This window comes from Centruroides sculpturatus, unplaced genomic scaffold (assembly GCF_000671375.1).
Source record: "Centruroides sculpturatus isolate CEXI.00-Female unplaced genomic scaffold, Cexi_2.0 scaffold613, whole genome shotgun sequence".
Classification (NCBI taxonomy): Eukaryota; Metazoa; Arthropoda; class Arachnida; order Scorpiones; family Buthidae; genus Centruroides; species Centruroides sculpturatus.
In genome coordinates this window covers 466,004-484,665 of record NW_019384835.1, presented here as the reverse complement: position 1 = coordinate 484,665, position 18,662 = coordinate 466,004, and the positions used below count along the sequence as shown (strand labels likewise).

Genomic DNA, 18,662 nt, shown 5'->3' with positions numbered 1-18,662 from the left:
GACTTATATAAAAATTACATAATTTTAATTACTGTACTTACTTTATGGTTACTATATGCAGTCCTATTATTATGAAGAACAGCAAGTAATGCTTTCACATGCTGATGTACTGCAGGAGGCGTAGGAAGGGTCAACATTTGAGTAGCCATTTCAAGAGCTGCAGTCTTTAAATTATCCTTCTCTTCTGTCAATGCTCTTACAGAAAAGCATCCATCTAATAATTCCATACTACTTCCTACTAATCTAAAATAAAAATTTCATGAATTATAGCAAATTATTACTATTTGAATTTTCTTGGCTAATCATTTATGTATATAATATATTTTAAAATGTCAACATAAACCTGAGAAATTTAAAAACTCAAATGTTCAGAAAATCAGAATAATGCATTAAGCAAAATNTCGTAGTGATCTTGTTTTTTGAAATTTCCCCAAGTATATCTGTCATGAAAGGCTGCCTTCATGTTCTCTCATCTTTGCTGTGGTATCTTGTTATGGGTGGTCTCAAGGGATTTTAATTAGCTTTAGGTTGTACACTCAGGATATGCAGACAATATTGTTCTGCTTTGTGTTGGGAAATTTCCTAACACTATCAAGACTTTCTTCAAAGATGCCTATGTAATGTGCAGAGCTGCTGCTAGTTTAACAGCTTAAGCATCAGTTCTGACAAAATGGTTATTGTTCATTTTACTCACAGAAGGACTTTGAGGAATTTTTCTGTGCCCTCACAGAGTTCAATTTTTTCTTCAGTCAAATATGTTGGGGTAATGCTTGACTCTAACCTTTTATGAATTTTGCAGCTGGAGATGATGCTAGATAATGTCAGATATATCTTCTGGTTATGCAGAACTACTCTTGGTAAATTTTGATGTCTGCAACCACATGTCCTACTTTGGATTTATTTTATGATAGTTTGACCTAAAATTGCCTATGCTGCCTTAATTTGGTGGCCTAAGATACTTTGAAAGAACTGTCAAATAAACTTGCAAAGTTTGCAGCATACTATATGCCTACTATATGGGATAACTACCCAGGGTCATGTTTATAATCCTAGGTAGTTCTCGAGGTTGTATTAAACCTTTCTTCCTTTACCTATTCACACACAGAAGAAAGAAGGATCCTTTACAGGCTGAAGTGTAATGGTCAGCTTACTTTCAGAGCATGCTCTTTTGATCAATTGTCTCTACTGAGAGACATTTTGAAGGAAGACATCTTTATTAATTCTGACAAAATGTTACCTTGGTTTAAATTTGACAAGCATTATTTGGTCTACTTTCCTAGTTTCTTTGACTGGAATTAGGGGTAGGGTGACCTTTCATCCACAGGATTTAGTCTGGTACACAGATGGATCCAAAACTAATACTGGCATGGAGACTGGCATTTGTGGAAGACTTATTTTTTGCATTATGCAAATTTCCTATAGTGTTTCAAGCTGAATATTAAGATGCTAGCTATTATTTAGTGTGTCTGCACTATTTTAAATTATTATTGTTTTCTATTTTATGAAAATTTTTATAATGATATTGGTTCAAATTCCTGTTAAAGTGAATCTCAGTAAAAAATTTATTATTAAAACTAAATGAATTAGAATAAAGTAAGAGAGTTATCTGAATTAAAAATTTTGATATATTATTTTAAATGTTTTAAAATATATTTTACCTCCTTCACTAGTTTCATCTACTAATGTTTGATCCTGTGATTCTGCAAATCTGACTAAATTTGATGGACGAGAAACAGCAACACCTCTAGCTATTGAGATCAAGCGATAAAAGGCTTCACCATCCATTTCTTCAGAAGGTTTTCCTTCACAATTAAGACATTGTAATACATAATTCAAAAGAGCTTGATCCTAAACAAAGTAAAAGTATGATTTGATCTATATACATGCCATTTTAAAAACTTATGAATATCTAAAGTCCATTTTATATTATAGAAAAGATTTTACTTCTATACAATATATAAAAATAAATTGATTCATTAGTTTACCATTTGTTTTCATAAAAGATAAGATGGAAAAAATCATTTACTTGTAGAGTTAGCAATGGAAAAAATTATATTAAGAGTTTTAAACACCAATAAAATGTCTAAAGTTTTTTCAGATATTAGCAATATAAATATTAATGAATTAAACTCATAAAATTAAATTGCTTAAAATACTTGAATTATCAACCAACGAGTAATGAATATTTCATTAATTACATAATATACAATGAGTAATTTTATAGTAGAGATGGTAATGCATCAGTAGAATACCTTCATATTTCAACAGCAAATATGAAATCAAAAGAAACATTTTTGGTTAGTTTATAAATCTTCAAATTTGTTATTCCTTCTTTTTGTTGTGTTTAGCCCATAAAATATTAGGCTTTATTATTAATTAAAATTTACAATTACAGTCTTAATAATTTCATGTTAAGCTTATTATATGTAGACAGCCTTTTTAAATTACTATTTTATATTATATTTGCCAAGATGCATTTTGGACCAATAGAAAAAAGCCAACTGAAGAGGGACCTTTGGTCTGAAATGACCAAAAGTCCCTCTTCAGTTTGGCTTTTTTAAAATTAAAATTTGAATATTTCAAAACAACTTTTTAAATGGTTTTTAAAAACATTGCTTACATGTTTCGATGTATCTGAAATAGTGATGGGACGATTAATCAGAATCAGAAAAATTGGACATTTTCTGGGTATCAGAACCGAGAAAATCTTGTCTGGATTCCTGATTCTTAAAAATGATTCTTCCACATTTAACAAGAAAAGGAATTATTTGTTTCAGTCAAAGATTAAATTTTTTAAAATTACAATATTAACAATCAAATATTAGTTTATTGGAAACTTTCATGTTGATAAAGCCCATGTGTGATGCCCCATATGTGAGATGATGTTTGTCACGGCAGAGTTTTCTTTTGTGAAGTCAGAGCAATGAGAGATTGCACTTAGCTGGTACTAATTGTCCTGTCCCCATTTTAGGGGAGATATGACTTGGGTTGCCATCTGGCCAGCATTGGACTGGCTTCACTAACAATCTGTATTCATATATATATATATATTACATTTTGCTTTTAATATATATATTAAAAGCAAAATGTTCTGTCATCACTACACAAATAACAAATTTTTAAAATTTGAATATTTCAAAACAAATTTTTAAATGGTTTTTAAAAACATTGTTTGATTTTAATTTTAATTAATTTGATTTTACTTTTGGTTTCAGTATAAAGACCAGAGTTTTAATTATTATTTTTAATAATTTTTATTTATTTAATTTTGCCTGCATTTTTTAACCCTTAATTACAACTTTTTTAATTGCAATTCTTTTTTTTTGCAACATAACTATAGAAATTGTTTTAGTGCTGTTTCACACAAAACTTAATCAAATTTAAATTAATTTTAATTTTTTTGGTAATTCCATAAATTTTTTGTTTCATAAATTTGTCTGCTTTTTAAAAATTTTAATTATATGCACGTTAACATTGATTGAATTATCACACTATCAAGTTTCAAATCAAGGCCAGCAGTTGCAAAAATATTTACCTGTAAGTGTCAGCAAAACAATTAAAATGTAAACAAAATTATACTTTAATTGAAAAATATTATATAAAATTATTTTTAATATTTAGTATGTTTACTTATAATGATAAAATGGCTTTCTCATTTATAATTATGGAAAAATTTTCATAATTTTGTTTTTATTATGATTCACAGGTGATGCCTTAATATGTTAAATTTTCAAATGCAATTTGCACAATTCTGAATAAAAATACTTGATCATGCTAAGTTTAATGCTGTTTTGAGTTTTAAAAATTGATTTTTCAAGACAAGTCAGTCTAGATATTTGGGGCTTAAGTGAATGAATTCAAAAATCAGTTAACTCATGACTATATTTCTTTGGCTGAATAAAAAGGAATTAACTGTAATTTCTTTGAGGACAGTGTTGCAATAATAACTTTATTCAAAATAAGATTACAAATTTATTGATATTATGTAATACACAATAAAAGCATGCATATCCACATATAAATGGAAAGTTTTCATTTTCTTTCAAAAGATTGATTATGGATTTTCCAATTGTTTTCCATTCTTAAGCTTGATGTTTATTAATTAATGAATGTACCATGCTTGCAATGTAAATTGTTAATTTTTATAAATTAAAATAAATTTTAGAAAGTATTCAAAAGAACTGGAATCAGGAATCATATTGGAATTGGGAGTTTTTGGCAGAACTGGAATCCAGAGAAATTTTGGTATTGTCCCATCACTAATCTGAATTATTATTATTATTATTATTTTTTTTTTTTTTATTTTTTTTAATGTAAGTTGAAGATAACTTTTTTCTAAAATAAATTTTTTGAAAGAAAATTCATTTAAATATTTATGAAAAGAAAAATGTTTGTATTTTATGAATAAACATTAAAAATAATTTAAAATTACAAAATAAACAGTTTTTTTAAGCAATCTCAGAGAAAAATTTGTTTTAAGAATGAAACACAGTAAGTTAAATTTTTATTAAATAGTTATATATAAAGTTAAAGTTTATTAATAAATTTAAAAAAGTGAAAAAAATATATGTAAAGCTTATAGAATATAATCAGCTTTTCTAAATAAACTATGTTCTTAGAATTAGACTTATATAAAAATTACATAATTTTAATTACTGTACTTACTTTATGGTTACTATATGCAGTCCTATTATTATGAAGAACAGCAAGTAATGCTTTCACATGCTGATGTACTGCAGGAGGCGTAGGAAGGGTCAACATTTGAGTAGCCATTTCAAGAGCTGCAGTCTTTAAATTATCCTTCTCTTCTGTCAATGCTCTTACAGAAAAGCATCCATCTAATAATTCCATACTACTTCCTACTAATCTAAAATAAAAATTTCATGAATTATAGCAAATTATTACTATTTGAATTTTCTTGGCTAATCATTTATGTATATAATATATTTTAAAATGTCAACATAAACCTGAGAAATTTAAAAACTCAAATGTTCAGAAAATCAGAATAATGCATTAAGCAAAATAACTTAAAAGCAACATGCCATGAATAATTAATATTTACAAACTGTCAATTTTAATTGAGGTAACACCAGATGAGAAATACAAACAATTCAAACTAAATGCATTTGTTATATTGGTATTATAACAGTTTCAAAATTATAGTATATATGTTACCGGCCAAACCCAATTTCAGGCCAAACTAGTTTATCCTACGCGTGTCAGGATATACTAGTTTAGCCTAGGACAATCTAGTTTGACCTAAATACTTTATGCTTAACTAGTTTGTCCTAGCCAAACTGATTCAGAATTATTATTTAAGTCAGGCCTGGACAACCCAAATTGTTTTGCAGGCCACTTTAATCACGCGTAACATTACAATGGGCCACAATTTAGGTAAACATGCTTTTAAAAAAGTAAAACAAATACAAAATGAATAAGATTACATTGTTATACCAAGAGTTCATACTTGCACTTGCACATTATAACAATGAAACATGCAAATTTTCATTTATTTAATTGTTTTGGTATACACAAAATGGAAAATGAAAGTTTTAATAGATATATAATGTTGCTTAGCATGCCACACAATTTAATGTGATGGGTCGTGCGTTGGCCAGGCCTGATTTAAGTATATTAATGGTTAAAATAAAATTAAAAGGCAATCAATTAGATGAACAAACATTTATTCAAACATAGTCTACTTAATTATAAAAAACAATATTGATTAGAAGTGACACAACACTTGTACTAAACTATAAAATAAAATAAGCTAATCAGTACTTATCAGTTTGTATTTTTTCATTAAGCCATGCACTTTTAAAGGTAATTAACTTTCGAAAATATTTTCAAAAATTCAAATGAAATAATAAAAATAACTTTTAAAGTGAAACTAAAATTAAAAATGAACTTGTTTGTTTTGTGTTTCTTAGTGTAACATATAAAATATTTAATCCTTTATTTATTTTTTACAGGGTTAAAGTGTGGTTACAGGGTTAACAGGTGGGTTAAAGTGTATCTAGGTAACCCCAATGGCGGCACTTTGGACTGTTTGTGCTCCCGTAAGACTCCTCCTGAGGGGAGCCGCTGGTAGGCCGCCCATTGTTTAATGTCACTAGTTAGTGATTCACGGTAGTTCTTGAACAAAAGAAAAAAGGAAACGTCTACTAAAAATGTAGTTAACCTAACCAAATCAACCTAACCAAAGCACCACCATTGGAGTTACCTAGGTACACTTTAACCACCAGGTGTACTGTGGTGGCATTTTGAATTACACAAAATCATTTTTTTTACACTGGCACCTATTTGTAGTACATAAATCAGTTCAGCTTAGGTCAAACTGGGATAAACTAGATTATCCTAGGCTAAACTAGTATATCCTGACATGTGTAGGACAAACTAGTTTGGCCTGAAATCAGGTTTGGTCGGTAACATATATAAATGGAACAAGTTGATGACTAAATTAGGCTCATGTTCAAAATTAAATGCAAGTACACACAAACGTAAGTACTGTACATGGCAAAAATGCAGAAATGAACAGCCCTCCATCACAACAAATCATCCAAATGCCTTCTATGAGAATTGCATAAGCCACTCGTGTATCAAACATTTCCTCACTGTCAGCAGTTGTAGCAGACAATTTTTTGACAAAAATGATTTCACTGTATAAATAGCACATTACATTTTTTCAGACGGATGTACTGCTATCATGTCTCATTTGCATGACACTTGCATGATAAGATGTAACTTTGCTGATTTACATATGATGAAAATTTCAGGTACTCGCATTGCATGATGTTGATTTTATACAGGTTTTGTTTGTGTTGCTTTAATTTTGGACACTTTTATATAAAGAGGATTTTGTTTTCTTTATATTGTATGAAAAAGAAACATGTAAATTTAGAAAATAAGGATTAAAATAGTAAAATATTTTAATAAAATAAAATATAGATAATAAATACATATAACAAATTTATTTTAATTATAATAAATCAATTAAAATTTTTAAGCAATTACAGTAAGTTCTAAATTAATCTTTCATAACCAACCAACACAATTTGAAATTACATAAATACATGAATAGAAATTAAGTACACTATTTTGCACTGCATGTTTTGGGCTTTCATTGTCTATACTCAGCTGATGATAAACAGCAAAAAACCAACATACTCTTACACTCTTTTATTCTCATATTCTTACCAAACATCACCTTCAAAAAATGCGTTGCAAATTTTGATGAATAAATATGGTGTTTACAAATTATTCATTGATTAGTGACAAAGGATTCATCTAGAATTTATAATATAAAAAAAGAAAAAATAACATTGTTCCAGTTAAAAATAAATTACAATACAGATAAAAATATTATATTAAAGCTAGCATTTTGTGTGCATTGAATCATGTAACAGAATAAATATATATTTCTGGTTGAATGTTGAAGTTATTTTCTAAAGATTATGTTGAAAATAAAGAATTTTAAATAATATTAAATAAATAAAAAAACCTTAATAAAATTTAAAAATATATAACTGTCGTCACAAAAATTTCAAAGCTTGATTAAATTTGCAGAATGCAATTTTTGAAGTCATAGCCAAAGGTAATCTATAATCTTCTAAATTTAGTTTTAGAGTTTTGAATAATAATAATAAACAGAAAACACAAGTGTCTTAACTCATCTTCAAGCATACATGCATTAAAAAAAAATCAAATTTAACAGTTCTAACAACAATTTTTCAAATTTAAACAATTACTAAAAGTTCCAAATGAAGCTCACAAAGAGAGAAATTCATTTACTCTACCAGACTGAGATTAAAGCTTGTCTCTGTTTATATGATCTAGGTTTGGTCTGTATTCTATGTATTAAATAAAACACAGATAAATGATATAATTATTACTAAAAAAAGTTTAGTAGTAAAATAAGATAAATAGTTAAAATAACAGTTATGTGTAAATAAATGATGAAAACTAATATATTTTATAATTTAAAACGAATATTAAAAAACTAAAATTTCAGTGAAAATATGCAATTTTTTCCTTACACTTCTGTAACAATCACTAAGGAATAATAATATGCTGTCACTATTAGAAATTATTGATAGGTTCCATCAAGATCAAAACATTTGTTTTAATTTTTAAAAAAGTGTTGATATTTTGAAAAGCTTGAATATTTTACAGAAATTTTTTTCCTTATTCCACTTCCTACTGAAAGCCACTGCTTTTAGTAAATAACTATTAATAGAATTAAGTTGATTTGTTATAATCAACTTAATTCTATTAATATGCATTTATGGTTTCTTTGTGATAAATTTATTATTTAAGATTATGCTTTATTAAAAGTTTTAATTGCTAACAATCTTCAAGAACTAAGAAACTTATTTTGACAAATATTTGTTAATCATTAATTGAGTAAAATTTTGTACATTTACCTATCAAGAGGTGTTAAAGGTAAAGGAGCAGCAGGAATACCATCTACATCCATACCGACAATTGAGTAACCTCCTTGAGCATTTGAACCAGTTGCTGTTGTGAAATCATCACTATCTTCAGGCCATCCAAATGCTTCCTTAGTTCTGCCATAAATTTTTATTGAGTCGACCATAGTTACACCTGCAGGATCAGAACTAGCTCCAAAGATTATTGTCAGTTTTTTATCAGCAGTTAATGATTCCTCTCGTGTAAATGGAAAATCATACCAACGGTTACGGGTAAGAGAAGCTTGTATGGTGCGTCCAAAAATTTCTATGTATGAAGGAAATCTTTGAATATCCTGACTACCAATTAAAATACGTGCACCAACCATAACCATTGATGAATCAGAATTATAAACTTCAATTTGAAAGCCTGCAGGTTTAGTGCTTGCAATGTAAAGACCTGTTGTGTTTAATCTATGTTTTGCTTGCTGCACATTATAAACTTGTAATACATCGTTACCTCCAAATTCAACATCGGGCATTGCAGTACAATGTTCGAAAAAATCTATTGGAAAAGAAATTACTCCTGTGGGGCGACCACTTTTTGTAGCTTTTTTTTTCTTAGATGGTTTTAAATGAGTAGGCACGGTAGTAGGCTGAAAGGCAGGCATCAACCAATATCCAGTTTGATCCTGATTAGCCATATATATTCTCAAACTACCATCTTCACAGAGTAATATTAGTGTAGTACGCATTTCTCCACATGATATTGAATGACGAATTGCAACCATATCAGTAATTTTTGATTTAGCAGTGAGAAATTTAATTTCCTGAACTAATACTGCATCGGGTTTAACCATAAGTATTACTGGATTATTAGAAGTTTGTAACTGAGCTAATATTAATCCAGGATGATGAGGAACTTCTGACCATTGACAAAGTGGTTGAGGTGTAGGTTTTGTACTACTTCCACTTCCATTAGAAGATTTAAGTTGCACATAGAACACATTAGTTAATTCTGATACGACTTGAGGGAATGGAGAAATAAAACTTTTTCCTTGAGAATAACTAAAAAATAATAATTGTAAAGTGTGGGAATAATAAATGGACACACCTCCACCACCAATTGTTCCATTTGAATCCTAAAATAAAAATAAAAAAAATTATTAATATTTATTAAAAGTTTTAATAATATAGAATTAAAATCTTAAACTTTTTTGTAAGAATCAAATAATTATTTTATATATATTTAGAAATGGCATCATTCACATATGAGGATCAAGATTGTATACAAAACTCAACAAAAACTGAAATGAATAAATGAGTTATGCCAAGTGTTGATTATTATGCTGCATTGCGGTTTTGAAAAACTAATTATTTTAAATTAAGCATTCTTCCCATTCTCAGAATCAAGGAATTCTGAAAATGAGAATAGTTATTGAATCTGTGATAATTGAAGAATATATGATTTTAAAAAAATTTTAAGTTTCAATTTTCAAAAATTCATTTTAAAAACTTGGTTTCAATTCCTACAATGAAACTTAACAGGATATTCATTTATTTTTGGAAATCACTTTTTATGCTGCCTGCTGTTTTAATCTGTGTACCAGTGATGAGTAACCTTTTCTGGATGTGAGATGCAAGGGAAGATTGTAGGCTTCTGGAAGTTTGCATATATTTTTTCTTAGAGTTGCAGGCTTTAAGTGTGCTGGTACAATCATACTTCATAACTACCAGTGCACTAGATACTAAAATAATGTATGATAATGATGTGCAAACTAGTAATATACACAGTTTATTCTCATCTTTTTACTGATTATGTTCAATTTGAATGTTCTTTGTCATAAATATCAGCTTAATTAGGATTGAATAATGGCATGAGGCAGAAAGTAGGAAAATAAAATTACTTTGCCAAAGCACTGGGAGTTGCATATTAAGACCTTGCATGCCACCGGTTGGTCATGACACGTATATACTGTGGAAATATTGATTGTTCAAAGTTGATAAAACCAGGGGTCTTTCAGATATTCCAGAAATTTGTTTCTATGTGCTTTGTTTACATCAACATTGTGCATTTAAAGTTTCATGAACTATAAATACTAATACAATTACAGAATTTGAAGGTAAATGAATTTACTCAAAATCTAGCATAATATCAAGTATATGACAGTTTCATGGCACTACAACTGACATTTGATAGAGATTTCTAGTTACATGGAGAGTTTGGTCTCTGTGGTATGTACAATGTTACATGTTCTAGTTTTTGTTTGGTTTTGAAATCATTTTCGATAATCCAAAATTTCAGATAATTGTGATTTGAGTAATTGAGTTTCTACTGTAGTTAAAATATAAAATATTGATAAAACTGATTATTTCAATAGTTCTTCCCTCTAAATTTATTAAATTATAAATGTTTTTTATTCTGTAAATTATTTATTAAATCTTTAATTTTTGTATAGATAACAGATTAAAATACACAACAGTGAGAAAATATTTTTAAATTTGCATGTTCTGGCAAGAAATTACTCTAAAAATATTTAAAGATTTTGGTCTTCTAGATGAAATCTGATTTTCTACTATTACTAGAAGACATATTTGGACAATGCAATTTTTGTGCAGAAGTGAAAATGAATTTCAGCATTTATTTTAATTTGTATGAAATGCTATTTCAACTGTTTTATTTCATATTTTGATACCAGAAGTAATGTGACTAAACTATAAATGCTTCTTCTATAGAAATACTATATTAATAAAGTGATTATATATACATAGTTTATAAAACTTACAGTTAATTCAGAATGAGTTACTTCCAAGATATTAGTTACATAAAAAGGTCCATGTTTGGCTGAACTTTCTTCCACCATTGGCTGATAATATATATGTCCGGCAGAAGACATGAGCATCATGTGACGTTGACCATCTTCAGAAAATACAAAACAACAATCTCGTATTTTACCACTAGGTAGTAGGAAAAAAAATTGAGGACTTAATGCATCATGGCATAAATTATATATTTTCACAAATTCAGCAGTAACTAAAGCAAGTTCTGTTTGAGAACCAGGTAACCATAAAGCCTGTAAATAAAAAACAAATTTGTTTTTAAATTTTACACAAATACTATGCAGCAGGAAACTTTTATTAAAGTGTAGTTTCAGGAAATCTCTATTGATGTAAAGAAACTACACTTTACATCTAAATATTCAAAACACTTAAAAACAATTAAAAATTCAGAAATTTATTAAATATTAAATGTCTTTGAACTTGCCAGTTCCCTCTTCAGATCAGTGTTATAAACTAAGAACATATTATTTTGTAATAAAGTAAGTTTTAAATAAAATTCCATATGATCTTAACATCTTAAATGATCAATTTCACTTTACACATTATAACATAATATAAATTTTACTTGAAATTTTATTTTATGTTCTTTATTTGTAATAATGATTTAGAATAGTATTGGTAAGTCTCAAAAATGTTTTAAAATTAACATCATTTGCATAAACAAACATTTTCCATAATGCCAATAGACAGTTTTGTTGTTAATTTTGTAACATTACTTGGTGTCTAGTGTTTTTACATTTTATAACCCAAAAACATTTATTGTTTCACTTGAAAACTGTACATTTTAAGGAATAAATAAAAGATTTGCTGCTATAAATATTTAAAGTAAATTTTATGTTCATATATAACAAACCAATAGAATATTTGCTTTTACTTATGTTTATTCTAAGTTGTATCTAAATTTTTTATTTTCTATGTAATTAAACACCATTTTTAGGTAAAACTTTTTCATTTAACATTTACTGTTCAATAACTTTCTGACTTCTTGATATTATTTAAATGTTTTTCAATATTTAAACATTATATCATCATTGTGATATTACAAAATTTTATTTTTCAATTCTTTTTTATTAATATTCTAGTTTTAAACATACCAAAATCAAAATTCATTCCATTTTTTAGATTTATCTATCTGTTACCATTAAAAAAAACAATGAAAATTAAATAATTTTAATTATTTAAAAATATTAAAGACTAATGTAGGAAAAATGTAAATATTAAAATTAAGGTGTTTTTTATTCAAGCTATTTTTAAATATTTTTTTATGCAATTTGAAATAATTATTATATTAACAGCCAAATTTGAAAATTTTCATTAAAAATTATTTAATTGTGGTATTTTCCATTCATTATGAGATTCAATATAATAGAGCATTAATATAAGAAATTTTCAATTTATAATTAAATTTTTCTGTAACAGAAATAATAAAATCAAATTACTTTTATGATATAATTTCCAGATTCAAGTTGTGGATGCAAAACAAGATGATCCAACACTGATCCTGAACTAGTAAAAGTTAATATATGGCAATCCTATAGAAAATTAAAATAATAGTTTAGTTATAATCAGTAAAATTTTATTGAATTCCTCCTATATTAAATAAGCAATCATTATTATTTTTTATTAAATAAACTAATTATTTACTCTTCTCTTAATTATTATGACATTTTATTTATTTACTAATAACACTTCCATATTAATATAAAATAACAAAATTACAATTTAAAATGTAAGTGTCATATTTATTTTATTAACTTGAAAATACTTTTAAACTTGGTAATTAGTCATGAGCTGTAGAAAGTTGGGAACAACACACTTAAAAACTTTTTCAGTTTTAAACAGCTATTTATATAGCTGTTTAAAACTGAACAGCTATTATAGTTTTCAGCCCAATTTACAAGCCTAATTCAGTTAGAAGCCATTCCAAAGACAAAAGAGCTTTGTTGAGTTCTAAAGTGGAACAATTTGAATTATTCTATTTTATTTTCAATATGTATAATTTAATCCATACAATATTTTTAAATTTAAACCTTTTTATATATATTAATACATATCTTAATGAAAGTATCAATTAAGCATATAATGAGAAAGCTTACGAAAATTCACAAGAAAATATAAATCTTTATTCATCATATATAACACAACTTGATGTGTATGACAAAATGTTTATTTCTCTGTGGGAAAAAATAAAATAAAATAGAATACACTACTTTTGTTATGTTTTAGCATTTAGTTGGACTTCCTTGAAATTTATAACTGCGTCAAGTCTATGGGAAAGTGACCCCAAGAATTTTGCACTTTAACCTGAACTTATTTGAGATCAAATATTTTTACGTTTTTGCTTTAGAACAGTAAGATTTAATGGTTTTTCTCTTCTAATTATTTCTTTACATAACTGCACAAATTTCTGATCATGTTCAAATCAGGGGAAATGGCTAACCACTTCACAACCTCTATGTTGAAAAAAATTCATTGTCCAATTATGACTATGCCATTCAACTGGAACCACTCAGTTGTTACTTTCATATTATTTGGAGCTGCTAGATCATGTTGAAAGATAGTTTCTTTTTGGATTAGACTGTTGAAACTATATGATAACAGTTACGTTAAAATAGCATATAACAAACTGTATAAATCAGGTTTAATGATGGATAATTATAAATATAACTGATCATTGGCATTGAACAATCTGTTAGATCAACACAGCTTCTTATTTCTATGGTTGTCTAAAGATCTTCATTTGATCAAAAGTTATCAAACATTAATTATAAAAGTGTGTTGCAAATAGAACATACAAGAAGATTGATCTTTGTTGAAAAAGAACAAGCATTTTCAATTCTATTGTATTTTTAAAACAACTTATATGTGTAAGGATTATTTGTCTTGGATATAAATTATCATGTAAAACAACTTATTCTACAGCTGTGATGTGTTCAAAATTATATTATAATGTATAACATTAGACTAATAATAGACCCGGAGAGAATTTGCAGTAACTATAGTTTGCAAATGTATGAAACTTGGGAACATGTATGTCTTCTTTCACTGTATCAAATTTAAAACAAATAAGAAAAAGTATTTGACAAGATTTAAATCCTGAAAAAATATAATTAATTTATTGCATTTTTAAAAAAATGATTATTTTAATGTGTTTTATTTTGTGTTTCCTGCACTAAGCTATTTAATTAATTTGTTAAATTTTACTAATTTCAGATTTACATAATATGTATAAAAATAATTATTATTATGTTTTATTAAGCTATTATATTAATTTGTTAAATTGTACTAATTTCAATTTTTATGTAAAACTTTAACCCTCTTGTAACAAACTAAGATTCATACAATAAAGAATTAAATTGAATTAAAATATTTATTTCTTGTTATTTCCAATTTTTATTGTTCTATTTGCATAAATTTAAAATGATATGTATTACATGATGTGAAATAACTCATCTTCTAAAAGGGGTAACGAGTATCTGTCTTTTGTTTACAATGATTCAGATTACACTTCAATGTTCTAATTTTATGTCACAGGAAAGAACATATTCCTTTTTTTTTTTTTTTTTGGTCAGTCAACAAATCTTGCATCTAATAAAATAATGTTCTTTGTGATAAATTTTTTTTGGTTATTGTTCTTGTAAATTTATTTTGTGTTCTTTATTATGTCCATAATTAATATTTTTTATGGGGGGCGCTTCTGTCTGCCGAAGCTGCTGGCGCGTTTTTTTACTCACTTCAATTATAGGTAAAGATGTATCCTGTCAAATAATTTTACGTTAAAATATTACTTGTTTGTGCTGTGTGTTACATTATAACTGTTGGAAAATCTATCAACATAATTAATATGCAACGCTCGCCAATTAAAAGAGGAAGACCACCACTTCAAAAGTCAAAATTAACTAGTAGAAAGGAATCTGTTTCTACCACTAATACTAGGTTAATTACTGACTATAATTTACATGTCGAAAGAACTTCTCCTGAACCATCTTCTGCAAACGCAGATTTGAACCCTGAAACTACACTTCTACGTTCACAACTATCAGGTGAGCCATTTGATTTTTTGTCTTCTTCGCCAGGAAAAAATTCATCTGATATATCAAGTATAACACTATGGAATAAAATTTCTGAATTAATTAATGTTTCTAATACGAGAATATTAAGTCAAATGACTATTATTAAAGAAGATTTGGATCAGATTCGTAATAGTATACAAGAAACTAAAATCCAGAATCAAAAAATGAATAGCCAAATAATTAATCTTGAACAACAAATTGCTAATCTGAAAATAGAAAATGAAAGTATGCAATATCGAATGGACAATATGGTTAATTATTTTGATGTTGTATGGTATACAACATCGAAATAATATAATGTTATATAGATATCCCAGTAAAACTAGTCCTACCAAGCTAGAAGTGTTTAAACTTATTAATGAATCATTAGAATTACACGAAGTTACAATGGATGACTTAATAGCGATTATTCCAATAACTAAATCACAGTATCCAACAATTAAATTAATTATTAAAAATATCCAAATAAGAGATTACATATATTCGAGATTTATAAAAATGAAACAGAAAAATCTATCGAATGTATGGAAAGAAACTCAAATTTCACAGGACCTTATAAAAAGATCTAGATTAAGACGTAAACAACTAATTCCTTTTTTAAGCGAGTTAAGGAAAGCAGGTAAATATCCAAAACTCCGAGGTGATACTATACTGTTGGGCAATTATTCTTTGACGTATAGCTATGTGTTGGAGGGGCTGGTATACTTGGACTCTTTTACCCCGTATTTTACTTCTGAGAACTCTCCGCAATGACATTTGATCAAGTTAATCACTCCTATTCAAGCCTTACGTTTTGTTGAGTCTTAATTATTAAGTTCCTTGCTTGCTGCACATAATAATAATTGAAGGTTATATCGGATATATGAATTTAAGAATGAAAATAATAAAAGCATTATTTCAGTTTAAAAAAATAAATTATTTACATTAATGGCATTCAGTCAATATAGTTAAGCCAAAAATTTGTATTTCAATCCATTAAAATTTAAGAAATCAAATTACTATAAAAAAATTTCAAAAAAAATTTTAGAAAATAAAACTAATGAACCTTTAAAGTCTACGATTAAGAAATTTATGATGGTTCAACTGTGATTAATCAATGCAAATAGATTCTTCTAGATGGCTAGCTTTTTTTAACAGATTTACAGAAATTATGGTCCTTCTTATGCTGATATAAAAATTTCTTTCAACGAAAGTTTAGATATACTAATATCTACCGAAGAACTGGATATATCAATTCGTAAATTAAAAATGAAAACAGCTCCTGGAATGGATATAATTACCACTAAATTTATTAATTTCTTCTGCCAGCAGGTAGATAAGTTCTATTTGATCTTTACAACCATTTTTACATAACATTTATTATTTTCTTACTGAGTGTCCAAAGAAAGAAGAAGCGTAAAGTAAATTTAAATTAAAAGAGATTTTTGATTTAAATTAAGAAGAAAATTTCAGAATCAATCTAGAAAAAATTTCATTGTATAAGAAGTATAATATTCATTACTTTTTTGTTCATATTTTAAAGAGTTTGAAATATGATATGTAGATTGAATGATTAATATGTTATGTTTAGCAAATTTTATGTAACAAGATATTTAAAAAAATGTTTCAATAAGTATCAATTGTATTTTTTGTAATTCTCTTAAAGTTAACCCCCTGTAACAAGATCTTTCTTATTACAATAAAGTATTTGTAATTAATTAATTAATATTTTTTATTACACAAGTCATAAAATAAAACTTTAACTTAAAATCAATTTCATTGCTATTTACATATTTAGATAAAATATTCTCATTTTTTGGTAAATTGCACACACACAAATTTATTTTTTCCTTCAATAAACTTTAGAAAAAAAATATTAATTTCAGATCAAATAAATTTTCCTTAAGAAGTATTTCTATGAATAAATTCTACATAGTTCTATTTAATTACTTTTCCATCAAAGGCAAACTATTTACCTTTAATCCACAAACAGCCAAAAAATCTTCATTACATGGATTTCCAACAATTGAAAGAACCATAAAAGGAACAGGTGCTGAAGCTAATCTCTATAAATTCAATGATAAAATTTTATTTGATACATTGTTTATTTTTAAAAATCAATATACAGTAGAGCATCAATTATCCAAATATCGATCAATCAAAACGTCAATTAACCGAAAGCTTTCCAGTCAGCAAATTTAAATTTCCGCTAATTTTGTGGCCCTGCAATCTTCGGCTATGTCCTGGGCTACTTTGGTGGTATGTGTGTTTTAGCTGGCAGCACTGGTGCGACCATGAGAGGGTACTTAAGGATGTGCGAGGATTTGAACGAATTTCAACATGGGATAGGTTAATATATTTTTTGTACATTAATCAGTTATCTGAAAAATCAATTTTCTGAACAACCCCAGTCCCCAATTGATTCAGATAATTGATGCTCTACTGTAATTATTTATTCATTGTTTATAGAAGTTAAACACAACATAAAAAAATCATATATCAATAACTTATGTATATTAAAAATTATATTTTAAACAAATGAAATAAAATTTCTTATAATGAATTGCAAATAAATTTTTTACAATAAAAATGAATTACTTTCAATCAGTGCTTTTATTATGAAAGAATAAGTTAATAGCCCACTTTATCAGATAAAGTTTTGGATTATTTTAAGCATACTATAATTGATATATTTAAAATCACTAAAAACTGTAATGCCTTATGCCTTTACTGGTTCATCATCAACAAGTACAACTTTTCAAAATAAAAACAAACATCCTGTAAATATAAATAGTATAAAAATTGTACCCTTGTTCTAAACACAATATAAGTGACTAGATCACAAAATTCATTCAATCATTTAACAACAAAATTATAAACAAAAAAATGGTCATAATATAATAAAGCATAAAAGAATTTCTAAAAATATTGAAGTCTCCAAAGATCAGACTAACAATCAACATAGAATATAAATATATTTTGTATTACATTTTGCATATGACTATATTGCAAAATGTAATGAAATGTAATACTCAAAACTCAATATTTTCATTCTATACTCAATTAAACTACAGACATTAATTTTAAAAACGTTTTCCATTTATTGTTAAATATTGATGATAAAAAATATTCCCTAATCCAAGAATGCCATTTATGGTTGTTTATTTTTTTCCTTTAAAAATCAAGATGTGACACTAAGATATTACTGAAAAACATCTAGGAGAAATATCATCAAGCTTCGGAAAACAGTGATTGGATTGGATTGTTTGGTTTATTGGTGCAAGGGATGGAAAACCTAATAATACAAGTATTCCTTCTGCTAATGATACAAGTATTCTTTCTTTCATTTTGATATAGAAGG

The 18,662-nt window shown here is 26.8% G+C and overlaps 1 protein-coding gene across 1 annotated transcript; it reads right to left on the bottom strand.

Annotated features, from left to right (window-relative positions):
* Positions 1–1,596: 1,596 nt before the first annotated feature.
* Positions 1,597–17,387, bottom strand: LOC111630202 (E3 ubiquitin-protein ligase UBR4-like). The gene is made up of 6 exons (XM_023374264.1): positions 17,278–17,387; positions 12,689–12,781; positions 11,195–11,482; positions 8,424–9,550; positions 4,666–4,867; positions 1,597–1,848 (listed from the first exon to the last, which is right to left on the bottom strand). Exons 1-6 carry the CDS (start codon positions 17,338–17,340, stop codon positions 1,612–1,614), a joined length of 2,010 nt encoding a protein of 669 aa, XP_023230032.1. The 5' UTR covers positions 17,341–17,387; the 3' UTR covers positions 1,597–1,611.
* Between the last annotated feature and the right edge of the window lie 1,275 nt (positions 17,388–18,662).

Bases quoted from the DNA above. Each gene is read 5' to 3' on its own strand.
- LOC111630202 (XM_023374264.1), bottom strand. From the start codon at position 17,340: ATGGTTCTTTCAATTGTTGGAAATCCATGTAATGAAGATTTTTTGGCT. The intron at 12,782-17,277 runs GTAAATAGTTTG...AATTTTCTATAG, and splicing joins TGGCTGTTTGTGGATTAAAG to GATTGCCATATATTAACTTT. The intron at 9,551-11,194 runs GTAAGTTTTATA...TTTTTATTTTAG, and splicing joins TAACTCATTCTGAATTAACT to GATTCAAATGGAACAATTGG.